Below are 24092 nucleotides of genomic sequence, written 5' to 3'. Positions count from 1 at the left end.
TGTTGTTTTTACTTGTGAAGTAGTGTTGTTTTTACTTGTGAAGTAGTGTTGTTGGTACTTGTGAAGTAGTGTTGTTGGTACTTGTGAAGTAGTGTTGTTGGTACTTGTTGAAGTAGTGTTGTTGGTACTTGTTGAAGTAGTGTTGTTGGTACTTGTTGAAGTTACCTTGCTACTAAACAGGCACAGCAAGTATGATTGAAATCTGTGTCGGTCGGGTCCCAAAGTGTCTGATTTCATGTGAAATGACCCTATTGGTACTTGGGAAGTAGTGTTGTTGGTACTTTTGAAGTAGTGTTGTTGGTACTTGTTGAAGTTGTGTTGTTTTTACTTGTGAAGTAGTGTTGTTGGTACTTGTTGAAGTAGTGTTGTTGGTACTTGTTGAAGTAGTGTTGTTGGTACTTGTGAAGTAGTGTTGTTGGTACTTGTGAAGTAGTGTTGTTGGTACTTGTTGAAGTAGTGTTGTTGGTACTTGTGAAGTAGTGTTGTTGGTACTTGTTGAAGTAGTGTTGTTGGTACTTGGGAAGTAGTGTTGTTGGTACTTGGGAAGTAGTGTTGTTGGTACTTGTTGAAGTAGTGTTGTTGGTACTTGTGAAGTAGTGTTGTTGGTACTTGTTGAAGTAGTGTTGTTGGTACTTGTGAAGTAGTGTTGTTGGTACTTGTTGAAGTAGTGTTGTTGGTACTTGTTGAAGTAGTGTTGTTGGTACTTGTTGAAGTAGTGTTGTTGGTACTTGTTGAAGTAGTGTTGTTGGTACTTGTTGAAGTAGTGTTGTTGGTACTTGTGAAGTAGTGTTGTTGGTACTTGTTGAAGTAGTGTTGTTGGTACTTGTTGAAGTAGTGTTGTTGGTACTTGTGAAGTAGTGTTGTTGGTACTTGTTGAAGTAGTGTTGTTGGTACTTGTTGAAGTAGTGTTGTTGGTACTTGTGAAGTAGTGTTGTTGGTACTTGTTGAAGTAGTGTTGTTGGTACTTGTGAAGTAGTGTTGTTGGTACTTGTTGAAGTAGTGTTGTTGGTACTTGTGAAGTAGTGTTGTTGGTACTTGTGAAGTAGTGTTGTTGGTACTTGTGAAGTAGTGTTGTTGGTACTTGTGAAGTAGTGTTGTTGGTACTTGTGAAGTAGTGTTGTTGGTACTTGTTGAAGTAGTGTTGTTGGTACTTGTTGAAGTAGTGTTGTTGGTACTTGTTGAAGTTACCTTGCTACTAAACAGGCACAGCAAGTATGATTGAAATCTGTGTCGGTCGGGTCCCAAAGTGTCTGATTTCATGTGAAATGACCCTATTGGTACTTGGGAAGTAGTGTTGTTGGTACTTTTGAAGTAGTGTTGTTGGTACTTGTTGAAGTAGTGTTGTTTTTACTTGTGAAGTAGTGTTGTTGGTACTTGTTGAAGTAGTGTTGTTGGTACTTGTTGAAGTAGTGTTGTTGGTACTTGTTGAAGTAGTGTTGTTGGTACTTGTGAAGTAGTGTTGTTGGTACTTGTGAAGTAGTGTTGTTTTTACTTGTGAAGTAGTGTTGTTGGTACTTGTTGAAGTAGTGTTGTTGGTACTTGTTGAAGTAGTGTTGTTTTTACTTGTGAAGTAGTGTTGTTGGTACTTGTTGAAGTAGTGTTGTTGGTACTTGTTGAAGTTACCTTGCTACTAAACAGGCACAGCAAGTATGATTGAAATCTGTGTCGGTCGGGTCCCAAAGTGTCTGATTTCACGTGAAATGACCCTATTGGTACTTGGGAACTAGTGTTGTTGGTACTTGTTGAAGTAGTGTTGTTTTTACTTGTGAAGTAGTGTTGTTGGTACTTGTGAAGTAGTGTTACTTGTTGGTACTTGTTGAAGTAGTGTTGTTGGCACTTAGGTACTCAACCTTCAAGAAGCTTGTGTGAAGACTCGTCTCTCCCGAGAGTGTTCTCTGACTTCTCTTGGGGCAGCGGTGGCCTAATGGTCAGGGAGGTGGTCTTAGATTCAGAGGGATTCTTCTTACACCTCCATCCATGGCTTAAGTGTCCTAGGGGTTGCCGGTTCAAATCCCCCATGATCGCTCCCTACATCTCCATCCATAGCTGAAGTGCCCTCAGTGAGCAAGGAACCTAACCCCACATTGCTGCAGGGACTGTAACCAATACCCTGAAAAATAATAGTTGGTAAGTCGCTTTGAATAAATGAGAGCATCAGCTAAGTGCAATGCAATGCAAATGCAATGTGTCCTTGAGCAAGGAACCTTACCCCACATCGCTCCAGGGACAGTAACCAACGCCCTGTAAATAACTGTAGGTCGCTTTAGATAAAAGTGTTAGCTAAGTGTAATGTAAAGTAAGTAATGTTATAGATAACAACACTAACTCTTTGCCATGCCTTTGTACCCTGCAATTCTTCCATAATTTGTATATTGTTGCACCGTGTTTTGCTATGGGGATTTTGCACTACTAGTATATTGCTGTATTCTGTATACACCCCTCATTAGTCTGCATTTTGCTTTGTACATCCTCTTTGAAAGTTGTTTTAGAGCAGGGTTTCCCAAACTTTTCCCATCATTCCCCCCCTCGGAAGGTCTGGATGCTTCCGAGCCCCCCAACAAAGAGGGACTGCAGTGGAATGCAGATGTGTGTTCATTTCCTATATGACAATTTACATTTAATTTGACATTTAAAACGTATTGGCTTATTGGCGAGACAGGAAATAATTTCCTTGGGGGGGGGGGGGGGGGGGTGGACCCAAAATCAGATGTCACACGCCCCCCCTGTGATGCCTCCGCGCCCCCCCAGGGGGGCTTGTGCCCCACTTTGAGAAACACTGCTTTAGAGAAAGGCGCCTGCTAAACGTCATGCATTATTATGTAGTGCAGGGGTCAGGAACCTATGGCTCTCTCCACCAAAAAGGTTCCTGACCCCTGATGTAGTGTAAATGCTTCATTATAAATATCTCCTGAACGGCCTAGGCATGGCTCAGTCGGCCGGGCACTTGACAGCAAAAAATGGCAAGTCAACCCAGGTTTGATTCTGGCCCGAGATCACTTGCCGAACCCTCCCTGCCTCTCTCCCCAGTCACCAAGCTAATTTCCTGTCTCTCTACTACCTTCTCGTCACAATAAAGGCATAAAAAGACCAGAAAAATATTTTGAAAAAAAATCTCCTGCACGTGTTTGTTGGTTGAGAATAAAGTGACCTCCATGGCACCAGAGTGAGCTGGTAACTGCTTGTTTATACTGCAGGTGCTACCGCCTCGCCTCGTGTTGTTGTGTGCTACTGAAGGGAAAGCCCAAACCTGAACACGGCCCAGACCTGGCCCAAACCCGGCTGTAACATGGCCCAAACCCGGCTGTAACGTGGCCCAGATCAGGCTGTAATGTGGCTCAGCTCCTCTGGGTTGGGACTCCGCTGGGTTGGGCCGTTTTCCAGTCAGCTGTTGAGATCCGTGGGGGTGTTTTCAACATTTTCCTTAATTTCCCCCTTGGGATCAATAAAGTTACTCAACTCTACTCTACTCTACTCTACTCTACTCTACTCTACTCTACTCTACTCTACTCTAAACTCAACAGCCTACAGCCTCTTAATTATGGAACAGGCTCCGGGAGAAATTCTTGGGGTCAATTTGTATTTTTTTTTTACGTTTTCATGTTTAATAAAAGAGGGCTTAACATTCTTAGTACAGGCTACCTCTATATCCTCAAAGAATGTCGACCCACAACATGGTAATGTATGGAAGTAGCAGGCCTCGCTAAACTAATACTTAAAACAAACTAATACAGAGACTTCAATGCAAGCTTTATCTTCAGTTACGGGAGGATTATAGTAGACTAAATAAACTCTCAGTCATAGGCCCTGAACACACAAAACACACGGTAGCGGTTAACACCTCCAGTGTAAATTAATACACAGAATCCCCACACCGAAAATGAAGCTTTTTGAAAACGACTACAGACGTGGAGAAATCTGAAAATACCAGCTTCATTAATCACAAAACATTCTGAAAATGACACACAAATGAAAGTGTGGACGGCCGTGTATGGTTTTAATGATGAATACGCATATCTGGCTAGATGTAGACATGGCCTTGTTGCATCCACCTGTTCCTCTCACAGAAATCTGAATGAATGGAATCCCGAGGCAGTGCTGGGCCCACATGCTTCTAGAATAGTATTACTGTTGTCAAGGGATCTGGAAGGGCAGCTAGTAGTTACCACGGTGTCTAGAACAGAACTCTACTGTTGTTGACACGGCAACAATGAGGTAGTCTGTACATTAAGGGCAGCCAGACTGCTTTGAAAGGGAAAAAAACAGAGAGAAAAACTTGTGAATGGAGTGGAGTGGTGGTAGAGCAGTAAAAACCAGAACCCCTGCTCTCTTTATCTGCTCCTTCCACATTAAACTCGCTCCTCCTGGAGAGACGACGGCTTAGAAGAACAGAAAAAAATAGTGAAATTCCTAGGAACGGCTGTGACTGTGGCGGCTCGATTCTTAGAGAAATGACAAGCAGCTCACAAAATCCCTTCGCATGCAGCTGTGAGCCCTGTGAGCGTGGAACGGAACGGAGGAATGAGGAAAATGTTGAAAACACCCCCACGGATCTCAACAGCTGACTGGTAAACGGCCCAACCCAGAGGAGACCCAACCCAGAGAAGCTGGGCCACGTTACAGCCGGATCTGGGCCACGTTACAGCCAGGTCTGGGCCGGATGTGAGCAGCGATGAGATGGAGTGGAGTGCTGGGGGACCCCTCGTGTGTGTGTGTATATGTGTGTGCGTGAAGTGTGTGTGTGTGTGTGTGTGTGTGTGTGTGTGTGTGTGTGTGTGTGTGTGTGTGTGTGTGTGTGTGTGTGTGTGTGTGTGTGTCTCCTGAGTGGACCTCTGTTATGAAGGCTCGATGAAAAAACACTAAAGGCACCTCGCATGACCGTCTTAACTCTTGTGTAGCGAAGGCTGTTTGGCCAGGAGAGAGAGAGAGGCAGACACAGAGAGAGAGAGAGACAGACAGAGACAGAAAGAGAGAGAGAGAGAGAGAGAGAGAGAGAGAGAGAGAGAGAGAGAGAGAGACAGACAGAGACAGAAAGAGAGAGAGAGAGAGAGAGAGAGAGAGAGAGAGAGAAAGACTGCCCTCACAGCCCCATGACACTGTGACTGGAGAGCAGGGTCTGCATGGACATCAGGTGCTCTAGGCCTGGGTGGATACCAGGACAGCCGGAGAAATACCAGGCTAGCGGCTTTGGATAGAAGCATCTGCTACATGTAGTGAAATGCACTGTCTTATTCAACTGACATGCATGAAATTACGTTTCTTACTTTCCCATGCAGACATACTGTAGACAAATTGTGAATCATGCCACCAACCAACTTCCTGCGCCCCGGTTGCCAGAACTCTAAGAACTCTTACCAGAGAGAGTAGAGAGAGAGAGGTTCCATTGGCCCATTGTTTCCTGGTTCTACTATGGCCCCCCTTAGGCAGACCTAGGCAGACCTAAGGACTGTTCTATTCATTTTGTAGGAGCATTATGACACGGCCCTTTAGGCAGACCGGAACCTGGTCGCGTTAGGTGCCCATAGCAACCTATTACATTGGCATATCTCTATATACTTAAAGAATCTCTGCTCTTACGTCATACTGATTCCGGGAGAAACTCCTCATGAACCTTCTTCTTCTCCTTCTCAATCGTCTCTGGCAGTAACTTATACTGCACTATATGAATACATGAAAAGGTAACAGCAGCGACAGGAAATGAGTTGTCTGATGAGGTTTCAAAGTCCCAGAGTCCCCCAGTGTATATATGACTGTGATAAGAGGAGTAAAGACAGAGAGAGAGGAAGAGAGAGAGAGAGAGGAAGAGAATAGAGAGAGGAAGAGAATAGAGAGAGAGAGAGAGAGAGGAAGAGAGAGAGAGAGAGAGAGAGAGGAAGAGAGAGGAAGAGAGAGAGAGAGAGAATAGAGAGAGAGAGAGAGAGAGAGAATAGAGAGTGGCCGGCCACACACGGACAGCTTCCGATCCTCTCTCGAGATTAAAAAGATAAAGAAATAAATAAACGGAAACTCTGCAGCAGACACACACATCATACCAAAAAAATAAAACCATTGATCAGTCGTTTAAGCCAACAGCAGGGTCCGGTCCGCAAAACTGATTAATGCAGTAAGACTTTTATGGAATGCAAATGGCGCTGGTTCCGTTTTGATGGGCCCGCTCCGTGTGAGTTATGGCCCGTTTCGCTTCTTAGTGTCCCCTGAGTCGACTTTGGCCAAACCATGCGAATCCTGCAAATGAAATAGTCGCTGCAGCCTGCCTGCCTTGACGTAAATCATATTTATAACTTTTGGGCGCCATTACTCTGAATGAGGAAAAATAAGATTTTAAAAAGCTTCCTCCTTGCATGTGCAAACCCTGAGGTTTTACTGCAGAGAAGACGGGAAGAGAACTGATGGCCTGGCCTACTGATGAGATGGAAGTGTTATGCCAGCCCACTCTCCGACTCTCCGACTCTCCTCTCCTCTTCTCTTCTCTTCTCTTCTCTTCTCTTCTCTTCTCTTCTCTTCTCTGACTTCTCTTCTCCTCTCCTCTCCTCTCTTCTCCTCTCTTCTCATCTCCTCTCCTCCCCTCCTCCCCTCCTCGCTCCTCTCCTGTCCTGTCCTGTCCTGTCCTCTCCTCTCCTCTCCTTGGTTGTGTACGTTTGTGCTTCTCAGTGTGTGTGTGTGTGTGTGTGTGTGTGTTGCTCTGCCAATCTCTCACACTGATGCAAACACACACACACACACGCACGCACACACACACACACACACACACACACACACACACACACACACACACACACACACACACACACACACACACACACACACACACACACACACACACACACACACACACACACACACCTAATAAAGTCCCGCCCAGGGAGAGGTTAAGAGTCAGCAGGTAGATTAAATTCATGTTGTGCTGTTTTCTTCCTCCTTCAGTAGCCAGCCAGACACTGAAAATAACTTAGCTTGGAAAGATGAATAAGCAGTGCTGTGCTGCACAAAATATCCAAAAAATGTCATTTGTCAATCAGATAAATATTCAAATAGTATGGTATTAGACAGCATGTACGTCACATTGAGTATCAATGTATCCATCACAAGTTGCCAGGAGTGCCTGGGTAGTGGGGGTATTCGTTTTAAAGGGCTCTTTTGGGGGTGCACACTTGCTTATGAGATGCCTTGGTAGCAGTGGCATGCCTTTTCAACATTCTCAGGAAAATCCACAGAGAGCCACTGGAATGCTACACCACATATTTCCAGGTCTAGAGCTCCAGACGGTTCTTAGCCAGAGTGGAGCTGATGGACTACTAGATTAGTCTGAGATTATTTTCTATATCATTTCCAGGAGGTGAGAGTTTTACATTAGTTTGACCAAAAGTTCTACAGTCGTCTGAGATGGGAGTTGTTCTAGACTGCTCTGAGCAGCACAGGGAGGCGTTTAGAACTGGCACTAACAATAAGCATGAAGATAAATGTCCACACACTTGCTACTGTTTTGCTTTTCTTTTCTTTTTCAAGTGAACGTTTTCGAGCTATGCGCTTTTCATCAGAATTGTCTGAGCTATTCAAGGAATGGAAAGAAAATCAAAACGGAAGCAAGTGTGCGGACATTTATCTTTAAGTTTATAGTTTTCTGCGCCAGGGTCTTGGATGTGCACACGCACACCACCGCCTCACACTTGCATTGACAGTCCAGCCAACACCCTGCCTTACTACTCCAGAAGCTCCACATAATAACCATCTCTCCATCCCTCCCTCTCTCCATCCCTTCCTCTCTGAAAACATCAATGAGCTTCCGTTCCAGCCGGAAGACACAGATGGCGTCAGACATCAAACATGTGTGCAATACAATTGTTGTTGTGGTTGAGGCCCCACCATTGCAACATGAATAATTTAACCACCGCCAGTGTAACGGTGTACTGTGGGCCCAGTGCTTCCTCATTCCTCTCTCCCCCCAGCACAGTAGAGGCTCTTCCCCCCCCCCAGCAGCCTGGGTTAACCCCTTTATCGTTAAGACGGCCAGCCACTCTCACAGTAAACAGCTGTGCCACCTTGACCTAGCCCCTAAAAACACGAGGATTTTGTATTGTGAATGTAAACAATAAAGTTGTTCAACAAAAAAAGTATGAGGTATTTATTTTGGGGGGCTTCATAGTATACATTTCACATGTATGCCTCTGATCCTGGCTAATACTGCATCCACCATGACCAACAGAACTAATGTTCTCTACAGGAAGTCGCTTCAGCCAGCAGTAGCCCAAATGGCATACAGAAGAGTGATGAAGCCGTCTTGATATATGTGCATGACAGTCAGCGGGGGCTGAATTAAGCAGACTCATAGGCCTATTGCAAATAAACACAACAAGTTTGACATTGACGAAGTGGGTCACACTGCACTGATAAGAGCAGGCCACCAGAAGCTGCAGGCTAGTTCTGGTCTCTGAGTGTGTGAGTCTGAAGACAGCACTGCCTGTCAGGTTACCTCGTGTGGCCTTTCTGCCAGTACCGGTACATCCTGCCTTGTGCAACACAGCAAAACATAAGGGGGGAAACTCAACTATTGCCTAAAGCTGGGTAGCCTACAGTTCACTTCCCAAAGCTGTGTGTAGCCTAGCCTACAATTCACCAGTTGTTTAAATCTAATAGAGTGAAGTCACAATATTATTGTCAAAGTGATACAACAAAACAAGTATGGCCCTGCGTTTGTGTTTGGGATTTTTGGCGTAGGGTGTGTTTCCCCTGCGGTTTGGCAGGGCGAGAGAGGGGGGTTTGCCAGACACGAGAAAGGAAAAGGTGTAGCGACTAGCACGGAGGTGCAGCGAGCTGGGCAGGCAAACGGGCACTTGTCAAGCCTGACACTTCCTTAACTTATGTGACAGACAGTCAGACCCATCGTTTTTCTTCCCGTGCAAGTGATGATGAACTGAGGCGAGGCCGTCGAGCCTGACACAGACATCAACTCTGAAGCAGCTGCAGCCTCCAATCCACAGTGGCACAGGCACCAGACACCGCTACCCACCGGTCGTGTGGGGTAGCAGATCCGCTAGCGAGATTCCTCCATTAAGCCAAGTCATTGTTGTTTATGCTAGTCGGGCACCGGAGGGAGGGCGTATAATAGGCAGACAGTCAGACACATCCAATCTTAATACAAACAATAACATGATAGGGTTTGGCTAATGTTCCGTCATGCACTGGCTGGCACCCTGTTACCGGGCCACACCGCCAAGCCCCGACACCAAATAGTCGGATTGAAAATAAATAGCCGTGTGCAATTCCCCACCTCTATTTAGTAACACGATAGCCTACAGTGTGCCATGGGCTATTATGTTACGGATTGACGACAAATGCTTCCTGCTAAGGGGGAAATTAAATCGTGTCTTTATAATCGTTTTGCAGAATGGAGTTTGATGTCTATTTGATGGCATGGGTTGACACGAAGCAGGTTTTAGCCCTTTCATTTGACAAGGAAGACAGACCTGTCAGTCTAGCATTTCCTTATTTCTGGCGTCCGCTCACACCTGATTAACATACAAATGCACTTTTGCCAACAGTCAAATCCACTTCCACATGACAATCAGATCAATGCACGTTTGCCACAACATTGTTGTTTCGCGAATTAAACAATAACTTCCGCGAATGGCTGTACATTTTGCAGGCTACATGGGAGCTAGCAGTAAATTGTTGCAACAATGTAGCAACCCAACACCACCACCTCTCACCGGTAAGATTAGCGCTAGATGCATGACGTGTGCAAATCTAAGACTAACCCAAATTGCAATGATGTATTGAATCAAACTCACCTAATGCCACCTCGCAAGCTTTGCGCAGTTGAGAATGGTGAGCCTTTTTAACCTCCTTGTCGGCTAATATCTTTTCCAGAGCTCGGGTTAAAAACATGTTTTTCGTCTTTTTGCCTTCATACATGACGCGCTGTAACGGGGCCGATGAGGACCTGTCCCAAAGGCGAGATTTTCTTCAGTTATGGATATTCCTTTGAAAACTACACCGATTCTTACTTTAATAGACAAACATAAATAAACCCAGAAGGTGGGGTAAATCCCTCAGTTTTCCATCAGCAACCTGCCTGCGCCATGTTGGAAGGAAACGACGTCACGCACGTTGAAAACGGCCGCAGTGAGGCAGGGTAGGGTGTGTAGCAACCCAATGTAAGTAGGCGGCTGGATGTGAGTGCCCGGATATCCGCCCGAGTATTTACGTCTATTTTACCTCAGCTACTCGCGTTCGGTCGTGTATTTACGACAGTTTAACCTCAGCTACTTGATTTCGGTCCGATTTGAGTCTGACTGAAGGAGGGACATAGGTGCCGTGCGTAAAGAGCCCACCGCACATCGCCGTTTCGGCGACACCAGAAAGTTCCTTGATCTCCCAATCAAAGGAATAGACCCTGTGACATCAAAATAATAATAAAAAGTATACAATGAAATTATAACTTAAAACCGAATTGATTTGGGTGTGAAAATTAAACTGTCTCAACCGGGCACCCAAAGGGAATTCATCAAAAGATAACGGCGTTACTTTCTCGTCGGCATTATTTTGTGTTTATTATCCAGGAGGACTGAGCTGAAAACTGCAGCAGTCACCTTGCACAGTTCTAGCTGCTCTGAAGCACGTGCGTGTCTAAGCAAATCATCCTGCCCATTCGCAATGTTAAATAAAAAGTTTTGCACAAGGCTAGGCTATAGTCTAAAATAGACACTGGAATAGCCCGTTTCGGAAGGCATTAAAGTCACGAGTTTACCCAGTCTAAATGTAGCTAGCACCCGGGAAGTTTCTGAGTTTTACTCCTTACATTAGTGAAACATAATATCAGGATATCCAACAAGTTAAAAGAATATCTGGGCATAACATTTAAAAGTGTCAGTGCAGAATTAAACTGGGCGCTGAATATAAATATTGGAGCCATTCTCCCTCCGTGTCTAGATACAGTCAGAGGCGCGCGCGCACGCTCTTATTTCTGTATTATATGAAAATATCCTAAAACGGTCACATCAGAGGACCTTCGTGGTGGAGGATACTTGCGGCGGGGGCCGAGACCGAGTTGTTACGGGACACTCTTAATATTATTGAAGGGACAGACCATGCTCGATACTTTACCCGGTCTAAATGTAGCCCTCGAAAAGTTATGCCGCATAGGCCTATTGTGCAGATTGATGCCAAGAACACGTGAAACTAGGCACATTGGAGACTAGAGCCTATAATTTAGACATAGCCTATTCATTTGATTGTGCTACGTAAACTTAAAAGTGTCAGTACAGAATCAAGCGGGACGCTGAAATATTGGAGCTAGTAACTTCGTGTCCGGTGGACAGCCTATTGTGCAGACGTGTGCGCACGCACAACTAATTTCTCTCCCATTGCTAATCAAGCCTCCGATCTCCAAAAAGACACGGGCACTCAGGATAACCGTTTACACGAGCTGTTTAAATAATGTGATGCACGTTCTTCATGACATGGCATGGTTTGGCCACCCTAAATTCAACATGACTGCATTCGCACATATCGTTTAAACATCCATGATGGAATTGTCACTCTTAATGTGCAAGTATTGGATATGAAAAAAGATCCTAAAACGGTCACAACACCAGAGGACCCGTGGTGGTGTGGTGGATATTTGCCGCGGGGACCGAGGCCGAGTTGTTACGGTAGGCTACAGTCATATTATAGAAGGGACAGTCAGGCGACACAGCGCGACTCACATAGGGTAGCTGTGGTACCGCAAAGCATTCCTGATGGCGGAAATGAATGCAAATGCATGCAAATACTCGGGCGGATATCCGGGCACTCACATCCAGCCGCCTACTTACATTGGGTTGCTACAGGGTGAGTCAAGCAGAGGTTGAAGGAAGAGAGAGAGAGATAGAGAGAGAGAGGAGTAGGCTAGCCTGTGTGCAAGGGAGGAGGGCACGTTGATACAGTACACACTCTGGCTACTGTGTGTTTATTTTTGTAAACATAAACATCAAACATTAGCTTGTGGACATAAAATAAACCACACAACATTTGAAAATGCTATCACTTTTCAAATAATAGCCTATTATATGGTGTATTATATAGGCTATATAGGCTAATACAATTTTGTATTAGGCCTACAGGCCTAACATTAACTTCCACTGAAATAATAATAGGCCTAATAATAATAATAATAATAATAATAACAACAACAACAACAACAGCCTAATAATAAGCCCATGATTGTTCTATAGGCTACAATCAATGTAATAGCCTAATAACCAAATATGAAACTAAATTTGTGGGACAAACAGGATAGCATAACTGTTCAGGATACATTCATTCAAAGGGAGCTGGCAGCTTGTGATACAGTAGCCTACAGTATGTCATCATATCCTATGTGATAGCCTAATAATAAATCCCACCCACATCTCTGGCTTAGTGTTGCATGTCCGGCGACCTGTAGTAGGCTAGCCTATATCAACCCCTTTCTGACCTGGCTATAACACTGTGATAAGCTGTGTACCAGCCAGCCAGGCTCCTGAGTAGAGGAGAAGAGAGCGGAGAGCGGAGGCGAGCCGAGCGTGTACTGAAAACGCTGCCCCTCCCTCCCTCACAACACTCAGGCGAGGCGACTTCGCTCAGATTATGTAATCGGGCCCTCGGATTAGTTTACCGATTTTGAAATATTTAGTGAGCAGCCTCTCCCTGTAGCCAGTGCTTAAAGCGTAGGCTACACACCATGCCACCTGCTCAGCAAAACACAGTAGGCTACACACCATGCCACCTGCTCAGCAAAACACAGTAGGCTACACACCATGCCACCTGCTCAGCAAAACACAGTAGGCTACACACCATGCCACCTGCTCAGCAAAACACAGTAGGCTACACACCATGCCACCTGCTCAGCAAAACACAGTAGGCTACACACCATGCCACCTGCTCAGCAAAACACAGTAGGCTACACACCATGCCACCTGCTCAGCAAAACACAGGCTTAAAAACAGAGGCAACTCGGAGAATAAAACATGCCTGGGCCAGTTTGAAGAAGGGTACTGTAGATTATTTATTACACATTTGACCTTTAATGGCAAAACAACACAAATAAACATTATTTTACCCAATGTAGTAATCTATGTTTTCCAACTTGCGTGACAAAATATGCTCTGTGCATTGGAGCGGGTCCTGATGGGATGAGTCTGCATCTCCGTCTGTCACGATTTTGACATTATTTTACTTCTCCAAGCGTGATAAAGCCAACCACCTGCTGCTGCCCAAAAGGTCACACAGATTGTCACGTTAAGAAGGGATTTATCCAACTCCTTCATGAAGACATCTGCAGCATTGATATGAATCTGTGGTGGGGAATCATATTGGCTGTGAATGATATTAACTTACCGGCTCTATATGCAAGCAGATCATGTGGCCCACCCACCCACCACACAGGCCTGTGATCTAATTAAAATAAAATTCCAGACTCCTTATGCCCCTCTCCCCAATCCCACTCATCTACACACACACACACACACACACACACACACACACACACACACACACACACACACACACACACACACACACACACACACACACTCTCTCTCTCTCTCTCTCTCTCTCTCTCTCTCTCTCTCTCTCTCTCTCTCTCTCTGTCTCTCTCTTTCTCACACACACAGGTTCAATCTCACACACACACACACTCTCTCTCTCTCTCTCTCTCTCTCTCTCTCTCTCACGCACGCACGCACGCACGCTCGCGCGCACGCTGGCGCGCACACACACACACACACACACACACACACACACACACACACACACACACGCACACACACACACCCTGTGCGCCTGTGTGTGAGTTATACTGACTCTGTCTCTGTGCCACATATTAGCTGTGAGCTGATAAACTGCCATGCTACTACAGCTCCGTTGGCAATTCCCAATCAAATTGTTAGTTCATGCATAGCACACTACTCTACACAGCCTACCGCTTCCACTTCTCAATTTCCATAATTATGCCCCCACAAAATTCTATTATTTGGTTTCTTTTTGGTATTCACATTCAGGCATTTCAAATTCAGATCAATAGCACACACAGGAAGGAGGAACATTCCTTCAAAATGCAATGGGTAAGCGGTTAGGGTGTCAGACTTGTCGCCCAAAGGTTGCTGGTTTGACTCCCGACCCACCAGGTTGGTAGCCTGGGAACTCCCATACTGCCTTTAGTTCTACACAATCGTTTCGATCTGAAAGACACTTAATCTCACTTGTGATTAGGTCTGGTGTTAACCAGGCAACCAGGTTGGTGGGGGGAGTAATTAACCAGTGCTCTCCCTCATCCTCCTCCATGACTGAGCTGAGGTACCCTGAGCAAGGTACCGCACTGCTCCCTTTCGGGTGCCATTTGGGGGCCGCCCCCTTGCATGAGCGAGGTATAAATGCATTTTCGTTGCGTGCAGTGTTCACTTGTGTGTTGTGAAACGCTGTGTCACAATGACAATGGGAGTTGGAGATCCCAGTTGGGCTTTCACGTCACTTCACTTTCACAGTTTCAATTTTAGATGCTACAATGACCATGCACATGCAATAGGCTGTTCAAAACAAAGAGCTTATCAAGTTGGTGCCATGTTTTTCTAAGGCTAGAGTGATGTTTAGGTCAGTGTGTTTATGGTCAGAGTGGTATTTTTCTTACCTGATTCTTACCATCTGATATGCTTTTCGGGGTAGTGAGGCATGGGAACGCCCCCGCGTGACGTAGCCGAACGCAGCCAGATGATGTAAATCAGGTTAGTATTTTTCGATTAATGTTATTAATTTGACAGATGCTATTTACTGTATGAAGTTGCTTAGAACAGTGTTTCCCAACCAGGGGTATGTGTAGGGCAGTGATTCTCAAAGTGTGGTCCAGGGACCACTGGTGGTCCGCGACAGAGCTCAGGTGGTCCGCGAGGGGATTTCTACTTTTCCATGACAAGCTAGCAGTAGCCTATATTTGTAACAATATTACAAAGCTAAACATAGCTCAAGTCATGTTTTCACCACAATATGACAGGCTTATAAATGTAAATAAAAAGTAAGTGATCTGCTTTGAAATGAGCAGTGTCAAATTAGCACCCATCAAATCACAATTCAGTTGACAGGTGGTCCCTGAACATTTTTAGGGGAACAAAGTGGTCCTCAGTCTGAAAAAGTTTGAGAAACACTGGTGTAGGGGTATGCAAAGACACAGTACACCAGGGGGTATGTGGAACAAATGTAATACTAACAAACACATGCGATGGAGCATAGTGACATTGGGATAGAAGAAAAGACAGAGAGGGGGTTTTCAAGGTATGACTAAAAGGCTTAAGTGGTGTGCAAGACAACAAGTCCGACAGGGGAACAAGGATGCGTCCGTCTATGCAGCTCCAGGCCAAAAGCTCTGACGCCTTGTGGACACAGGAGGGAATTACAATTTAAAGAATGCGTTTCAGATGTACAGACAGAGAGAGAGACAGACAGACAGACAGACAGACAGACCAACGGACGGACATACCCTCTTATAGAGATGCTAGTGTAACGGAGGCTAACTAGCAGAGTAGGTGCAAGATGACCTCCGTCACAGTGGTGTCGTGACCCGGATTGGGAGTGAGGTTTAAGGGGGAGAGTGTAACGGAGGCTAACTAGCATAGTTGGCCTGGAACGTTGGTAAAACCTCCCTCCGATAGCCTCATACAGTCTCGTGCCGTTGGGCCGAGAGACTAGTCTCTTGGCCCAGCAGTATCGTACTGTGTCTCCCTTTGCCGGATCGTTGTAGTTGGCGAGGTCGCATGTTCGATCCCCGAGGAGGGTGAACAGGTGCAAGATGACCTCTGTCACAGTGGTGCCGTTCGACCCGGATTGGGAGTGAGGTTTAAGGGGGAGAATGTAACGGAGGCTAACTAGCAGAGTTGGCGTGGAACGTTGGTAAACCTCCCTCCGATAGCCTCATACAGTCTTGTGCCGTTGTCTCCCATTGCCGGACCGTTGTAGTTGACGAGATCGCACGTTCGATCCCCGAGGGGGGTGAACAGGTGCAAGATGACCTCCGTCACACTAGGACGCATCTAAAAAGGTTGGGAAACACTGAAGACTTCCCAATAAACACACAGATTAGCAGGTTATGAGCTTTGTGACATGATGTTCACACAACTATTAGCCTACACAGTTTTAACTTCAGTAAAGCTTCATGCTAACCTTTGAACACATTTTTGTTTTCGTCATTGACAATAAATTGTCCATGCCAAATGCCCATTTCTTGTTGATGTTGACTTGTGGACATGATTTGTGTTGTTATTATTAGTTGAGCAACATGTCACCGAGGGAAATATAAGGCTATTCTGTATGTATTACAGCAGCTGCAAAGGAGGAAAGTGTATTCAAATATTAGTCGAAGGTCGAAGACTGATGAGGTGTTGTGTTGATAAAGGCACACAAAGCAAACCATACGACAAAATACACACAGCAGCACATTGATGAATTATTAAAAACCTGATCAGGAATTCAAAGGATCAGGACCAGATTTTTCAATACAGACTCCTTTAAGGTAAGTTTTGTGAGTGTGTGTGTGTGTGTGTGTGTGTGTGTGTGTGTGTGTGTGTGTGTGTGTGTGTGTGTGTGTGTGTGTGTGTGTGTGTGTGTGTGTGTGTGTGTGTGTGTGTCACATTCATAATACCCTCTCCCTTACACTGTTATAGGGATAATCTGATGAAATAATACACTTGACAACATCTCATATATAAAAGAATAAAATACATTTATTACAAAATAATTTTGAGATGAGAGCTCGATATGTGGTGTGATACATGTGAGTGCAGTTTTCTGAAGGAGTGTAACCACGTGGCTGTTCACAATGTGCTCCTCTCCATATTCACACACCCTCAGATAATAACACACTTTTGAGGCACTTATAATAGCTGCAAATGGCATTTTCAAAGAAATATTCACTATTCCAGCCCTGTTTTGTTTTGTTTTGTTTTCGTTTTTTGGGGGGTTTTGCATTGCATTGACACACCCGTGCTACTTTCCTTTGCAGCTACCCAGTATAAATGCAATGTTAATTCAACACGATTCTGAGAATGCATTATATGGTCCCATTTCATTTGAGTGTTAAATTCAACCCTTTGACTATTGAGTTAACACTGCAACATCATACAATACATGCTTTCCACACAGTGATTTAAACATTGTAATGCCGTGTACAGACCAAGAGCGAACGGAGTAAACGAAGCGACTGAAGTCATTATTGCTCTATGGAGGGCACGGGACCTGCGCTACTAAAGCGAATTCGCCAGGAGCGAAGCTTCTTGCGCGACCAGAGCGAATTTTGACGATCGCAGGCGAATTCGTTCTGACCCTGTTCGGCGAAAACCATTCGGAACGTTCATATCTCTGAAAGTCCCAGGCTGTCAAGCCAGACCCGTTATATGATTAGCTGAATCAAACATGTCAATGCTGCGTCTGCAGCGAATACAGCGAATTCAAGGCAAAACTTCTTCTGCTACCCACGCCACCAGGCAGCGTAGTTCGCTCTTGGTCTGGACACGGCACAAGTGTTAATTCAACACTCAGAGTTGACTATGCACTAAATTGATTGGGGCGGGGCCATATATATCTTCTCAGAATAGTATTGAACTAACACTGCATGTTTACTATTTACATGAGTTAAATGAATGATTGCCCCTGGTACACACACACAATCCATCAACCTCAAATAAAAAATAAAAAAAACTCAAATGAACAGTGTGAAAATTGGATGCAAAAGGAAAGGTCCTTTCTTGTCAACACCACAGGCACAATACACAATGCACCGGTATATCAATAACATATGGTCTCATTAAACCTTGTATCCCCAGGGCCACTAAGTCCGTGCCGCAAATGTCAAGTCAGCCAAATACATAAGCAGAGAATCTTAAAACATACCCTTACATTTACAGCATGTCATTTTCTAAATAATGCCAGAAGTTGTCCCTGATAAATCGTCCTGGCATTTTACAAGAAGGTATGATTTTTTTTTACATTATTTACACAAAACACAATATGTAGCTTAATGTTGTTGTTTGTTTGTTTGTCGTACTATAAAAAGACATGAAGACAACAATCAAAAGAGGCACAGTGCAGTGATGCTAAAAAAAAAACTCTCACTGCACGAAAGGCATTACAATCAATAAGCAGGAGTACAAGGCACTCAACCATCTCATTACAACAGGCACAAGTTGGCATATTACTGTACAGAATTGTTTTGCCTACAGTATTGTGTTATTCAAACACTTGAAGCCTTACAAATAAACAGGCCAAAACGTCTGTCGGTTTGTCATGAAATCCCATTGAATCCATTTGAGATTTGTAATCGAGAGTGCGGCTTTTCCCTGACAAATGTACAACCAGAGGCGCATCTCGTCACCAGGCTAGGCAGGCAGCTGCTTGGGGCCCCCATGCCTAGCGACGGTGACTATCAATTAAGACTTTAAACTACAGTAGTGGCAATTTGTTGTGAACATTCATTCATTTGAATTTTCGCTTGGGGCCCCGTCTTACCCTAGAGTCGCCTCTGTGTACAACAGAAATAAATGTAATGTCTCGTAACATACAACTGTAACAACAGCTCTCTCTGCTTTCCTCCAGACACAAGGAAATAGGCACATGCAGCTTCCTGATCTATACCAGTCGTCATGGCAGGTTTTTAATCTCTGATTGGCTTAAATGAAGGAGAGAACCTCATATGACAACATTGTCTTGTAGCACAAAAAACTACATACACAGACACGCACACACGCACATACACACACACACGCGCGCGCGGATGAATGCACACGCACACGCACGCGTGCACACACACAAACACACACACACACACCCTCCTGATATGGTGGTACCGTATTGTAAGTCTTGTGGTTGATGTTTGAGTCCTACAAGTGGACATGGCTCTGCAATTCTCCTGCACATGACACAGTATAATGGCAATAAAACGTCTTGAAAAGACGGAAGGTCTGCACACTGTTGCAGCTCCCTGTTTATAAACACAACGTTTCGACCATGCAGTCTGGTCTTCGCCAGGTGTATGTGGACACCTGTACACCTGACGAAGACCAGACTGCATGGTCGAAACGTTGTGTTAATAAACCGGGAGCAGTAACAGTGTGCGGACCTTTCTTCTTTTCATGCTTAATCGTGTTTAAGTCTGGAACCTGTTTAATCTGGATGTGCGCGCTCTCCAAAACGCTACAATAAAACGTCTTGAGTCACCAGTCAAAAGCAAATCCCCATATTATACCCAGCTTCCTGATCTTGGCCTTTGACTTTGGCTGCTCTTTGATGTTTGATGTTCTGAAATGACTGGAATTTAAGATGGCCGCCGGGTAATGGCTTAGAGAAAAGGAGAGAAAAAAACATCTCTCTGTTTACCTCGTTTTTTCGTTTTTTACCTCGTGTGTGTGTGTGTGTGTGTGTGTGTGTGTGTGTGTGTGGGTGTGTGTGTGTGTGTGTGTGTGGGTGTGTGTGTGTGTGTGTGTGTGTGTGTGTGTGGGTGGGTGGGTGTGTGTGTGTGTGTGTGTGTGTGGGTGTGTGTGTGTGTGTGTGTGTGTGTGTGTGTGTGTTGTCAATCTTGTGCTTGTTAGGCATCTTTTAACGGCCACTGCATTGATTAGCTAGCACTAGTAAAGTCACATTAAGCACCCGACTGGCCTCTTCCCACAGCTAAACTATACCCAGGAGAAGAGGAGGAGGAAGAGGATGAGGAAGAGGGGGTGAGGAGGAGGAGGAAGAAGAGGAGGATGAGGGGGGAGGAGGAGGAGACAGAAGAGATGTAGGAGAGGGGAGGAGGGAGGAGAGAAGAGATGGAGGAGAGGGGAGGAGGAGGAAGAAGAGGAGGATGAGGGGGGAGGAGGAGGAGACAGAAGAGATGTAGGAGAGGGGAGGAGGAGGAAGAGGAGGAGGCCGGGGTGGTAGGGAAGAAGGAGGGGGAGGATGAGGATGATGAAAGCAGTTCAACACCCAGCAGCCCTCTTCCCACCGCTAAACCATCCTCAAGAGAGGAGGAGGAGGAAGAGGAGGAGGAGGAGGAGGAGGAGGAGGAAGAAGAGGAGAAGGAAGAGGAAGAAGATTAGGAGGGTGGTGCCCTCTCCCCACAGCTAAACCATCCCCAGGAGTGGGGGAGGAAGAGGAGGAGGATGAAGATGAGGAGGAACAAGTGGAGGAGGAAGAAGAGGAAGAAGATGAGGAGGAAGAAGTGGAGGAGGAAGAAGTGGAGGAGGAGGAAGAGAAGGAAGAAATGGTGATGAAGACAGATCAGGGTGCGAATTATACATGGGCACTGGGAGCGACGGGGTAGAGGCGTTTTCAACTATATAGTGTATATAGACATTTGGAAGCTTTTAAGCCAGTAGATACAGTACAAAGCAGTCAGACAGTACATTATAATTAGAGATGCACCGGACATCATAATGCCCTCTTGAGCAGTCAGACAGTACATTATAATGCCCTCTTGAGTCCGCTTGCCTTCTTGCTGGGTCCTTATTTGGTTTGGCTTAAAGTCTTAAATGATACATCCCAGCCTTCATAGCAAGCTAATTCCCCCCCCCCTTGCCCAAAACAAAAGGTAATGGAAAAAAAGTAACAAAAAAAACCCACAAACTCTACAGTGATCTGTCCAGTCTCCTTAAGTTGACCAGTGGAGCTTTTAAATGGTACTAAAGTATTGTACCTGTATTGCCCTTCTGCATCCTTATTTACCTAGGTCAGTGGGTGCAAGTCAAATGTCCTCCTCTCATCCTTTCTTTCTGAGGAACCCTTTAAGAAACATTGGGGTTCTTTCTGAGGAACCCTTTAAGAAACATTGGGGTTCTTCCAAATACTTAGATGTTCATCAGAGAACCTTCAAAGGTCCAACCCATAGTCATGACCTCAGTTAGGGGCCTTCGAGGAACCTTTACAGCACAGTACAAACGGGTATGGCCTCTCCTCTCCTCCTCTCTCCTCTCCTCCTCTCTCCTCTCCTCGCTCCTCTCCTCTCCTCCTCGCTCCTCTCCTCTCCTCCTCGCTCCTCTCCTCCTCTCTCCTCTCCTCGCTCCTCTCCTCTCCTCCTCTCTCCTCTCCGCTCCGCTCCTCATGATCAGCCGCTGCACTTCTTGAGCAGGCCCGAGGCGATGGCCTTGACCGCCCTCATGGTCTCGGTGCAGGTGGGGTTGATGAGCGACTCCGGCAGCAGGAAGCCAAAGTAGCCCGTGTCTCGCAGCTCGAAGGCGAACGCGTACGGGATCCCGTTCCTATAGGCCCAGTCCATGGAGCTGCCGGAACTCACGTCTGATTGGACAAGAGTGTTATAGGTTATAGGTCGGGTGATATTCACAGACATTGTGAAAATTCACACGTTGGGTATTTTAATGGACAAAGTACATATCATCAAAATATACTTAATAATAATGTAGACACACACAGTGTAGACACATGTATGTCAATATGATGGGTTACACATAGCTAAAATAAGCTGAGAAATGTATAAATATATTTTAAAGAATGAATGAATGAATGAATGAATGAATGAATGAATGAATGAATGAATGAATGAATGAATGAATGAATGAATGGATTAATTAATTAATTAATGAGCAAATTAACAAACTGCTACAATTGTATTGCAAATTTATTGTGGCCTGAATTTCATGGGCATGGAGTATTCACATCATATTTTTGTATTATTATTATTATTATTTGAACTTGTGTTGCTAGTGTATCAGTAATCACTAGTGACATTATAGAAATGTCATGGCATTTGAATGCTTCTCTGCTTGTTCTGTGTCTTGCTTCCCTATTCTGGTGGCCTGATGTGCTCCCATGTTGGCGATGTGAAGACTGGAGAGCAGGGGCAGCAGAGCTATAGGAGGGGCGAGCAGGCAGGGCATTTGCCCCTGGGCACACGGCCCTTACCCATTTGTGCAGGGGCCCTATTATGACCTTGGCAGGCCGTTTTGGGGGCCCTGTTAGTTGTTTTGTGCCGGGGCCCTGTGTGCAACTGTTTCCGCCACTGCCTGAGAGCATGACATGCCATTTGCAGCGGAGAACTGAACCGCACATTAACTCCAGGCTGCTTCATGATTTAACTTCCTCTTTTTAGCGGTTAGCCTCTACTCTGTTCTATGGCTGTGACAAATCACAAGGTGACAATGACTCAGCCATACAGTAAGTGTGTTTTATAACGGTGTATCTAGAGCAGGGGTGTCAAACTCAAATTGATCGAGGGCCAAAATCAAAATATGGAACGAAGTCGCGGGCTGAGCTCAAGATTTATTTTTAATAAAGGGACTAAAATTGTGCAGACACGCCCTTAAAACTCATAGTTTCATTTCACACACACCGGCACATATTGTGTTGCATAGGAGTGTGAGCTGTGCCATTGGCCTGGGCCCACTCATACTTCTGAGAAACACTATATTTCATGTTCAAGTCCTCGTACACTGTACATTAATGGTGTATGTGGGCCAACTGTGATATACTTTGAAATGATGTTGCGGGCCGAATGAAATTACTCAGCGGGACAGATTTGGCCCCCGTACCTGAGTTTGACACCCCTGATCTAGAGGAATGGGAAGTGCTACTTACAGAGGGTAGTGGAGGCCGGCCCATATCTGTACCTCACCCCGTAGGCTGAATACAGCGCTGTCACAGCATTGTGGGCAGCAGACTCCTGTGCAGGACACAACAGAAAGACAACATTACATAGCTATATTACATTGCTATAACATTTATAACTCATAATGACAGTCTCAGGATTCTCCTGAAGAAACCAAGGAAGTACCAGGGCAAGCCAGCTGTTCTGCCAGCTAGGTTTAACTACTTTCATGGCTTTGGTGAGAAATGTCACTTTCAAGTTTATGAACAGGCTGGACCGATCCATGAATGAGCTTATTGTTCAGATAGTAGATCCAAGTCGTAGCTCTATGAGGTTCATGTCTAAAATATGGGAGCACTGGTATGTTATGGAATGTGTGCCTTCACTAGCTTTCTTCTTTTATTAAATAAAGTTTCTATATATTACATTGCTCTTAAAGGGAAACTGTGTGAGATTTTTAGTTGTTTATTTCCAGAATTCATGCTGCCCATTCACTAATGTTACCTTTTTCATGAATACTTACCACCAGCATCAAATTCTAAGTATTCATTATAACTGGAAAAATTGCACTTTTCATACATGAAAAGGGGGATCTTCTCCATGGTCCGCCATTTTGAATTTCCAAAAATAGCCATTTTTAGCTGCAAAAATGACTGTACTTGGACCATACAAGAAAATATGTGTTTAATTCTTAGTAAACTTTCATGTAAAGATTAAATTTGGCAATAGGCAGCCCAATTTCAATAAGCAGCATAGTTGCAGTACCTTTTTTGACCATTTCCTGCACAGTGTCTCTTTAAGGCATTTAGGGGATTTTCCAAGGCAAGTAACCTTTTGTATTGCAGTAGCCCTGTCTGTCTGTTTGTCTGTCTACTTATCTGTGTGTCTGCCTGCAGTGTTATGGGTCACCTGCATGTGGCGCCAAATACACAACATTAAATTAACAAGCTCTAGCTAATTCAGGTGGTTATCTGTTCTGTTACAGACCTGTGTTGTAAATGGTAAATGGTAAATGGACTGCTTTTATATAGTGACTTTCCACTCCTTCGAGCACTCAGAGCGCTTTACAGTGGTGTCAGTATTAGTTTAGTTTGGATATTTCTTTGTAAGCACTTAACCAATTTGTAGGTCAACTCTACTCACTACACCTGTCACTGTATTCAGCCAGGCTTGCAAGGTGTGACTGATCATTTCCAGCTCAGAAAATGCTCAAAAAACGCCTGGAAACACTAAATCCCGCCTAATTTGAAACAAATTGTATTGATTTCTTTGGTCATAAATCTACTAAACTCTCCCAAATGCCCGTTTATGGCCATTTTTATTTTACCCATAGATGGCCGTAAGCAGCTCAAATGGGCAGGAAATCGCCCAATCTCACAACACTGTATTCAGCCTTCAGCATAGAGACTAATCAGAGTACAACTTCACAAACCGGATTGGCACCTGAAATAGCATTAATGTTCCAAATGTGAATAAATATTTGTCCAAGTACTTGTCACGGATCAAGGACAGCTTTATT

The 24092-nt window shown here is 44.9% G+C and overlaps 2 protein-coding genes across 2 annotated transcripts in view; both read right to left on the bottom strand.

The window, feature by feature from the left end:
• The window catches only part of arfgef1 (ADP-ribosylation factor guanine nucleotide-exchange factor 1 (brefeldin A-inhibited)), a 157255-nt gene extending 147151 nt beyond the window's left edge, over window positions 1–10104 (bottom strand). Inside the window, exon 1 of the mRNA XM_063206391.1 lies at window positions 9786–10104. Within this exon, the coding sequence (XP_063062461.1) occupies window positions 9786–9909 (124 nt within the window). The 5' untranslated portion in view covers window positions 9910–10104. The remainder of the gene's footprint in view (window positions 1–9785) is intronic.
• Window positions 10105–20999: 10895 nt separating this feature from the next.
• Window positions 21000–24092, bottom strand: part of cpa6 (carboxypeptidase A6) — an 80822-nt gene continuing 77729 nt past the window's right edge. Inside the window, exons 11-12 of the mRNA XM_063206022.1 lie at window positions 22564–22648; window positions 21000–21267 (exon numbers count right to left, since the gene is read on the bottom strand). Of these exons, the coding sequence (XP_063062092.1) occupies window positions 21077–21267; window positions 22564–22648 (276 nt within the window). The 3' untranslated portion in view covers window positions 21000–21076. The remainder of the gene's footprint in view (window positions 21268–22563; window positions 22649–24092) is intronic.

This window comes from Engraulis encrasicolus, chromosome 9 (assembly GCF_034702125.1).
Source record: "Engraulis encrasicolus isolate BLACKSEA-1 chromosome 9, IST_EnEncr_1.0, whole genome shotgun sequence".
Classification (NCBI taxonomy): domain Eukaryota; kingdom Metazoa; phylum Chordata; class Actinopteri; order Clupeiformes; family Engraulidae; genus Engraulis; species Engraulis encrasicolus.
The sequence above is the reverse complement of the archived record's forward strand: the minus strand, read 5'-3'. Positions and strand labels throughout refer to the sequence as shown.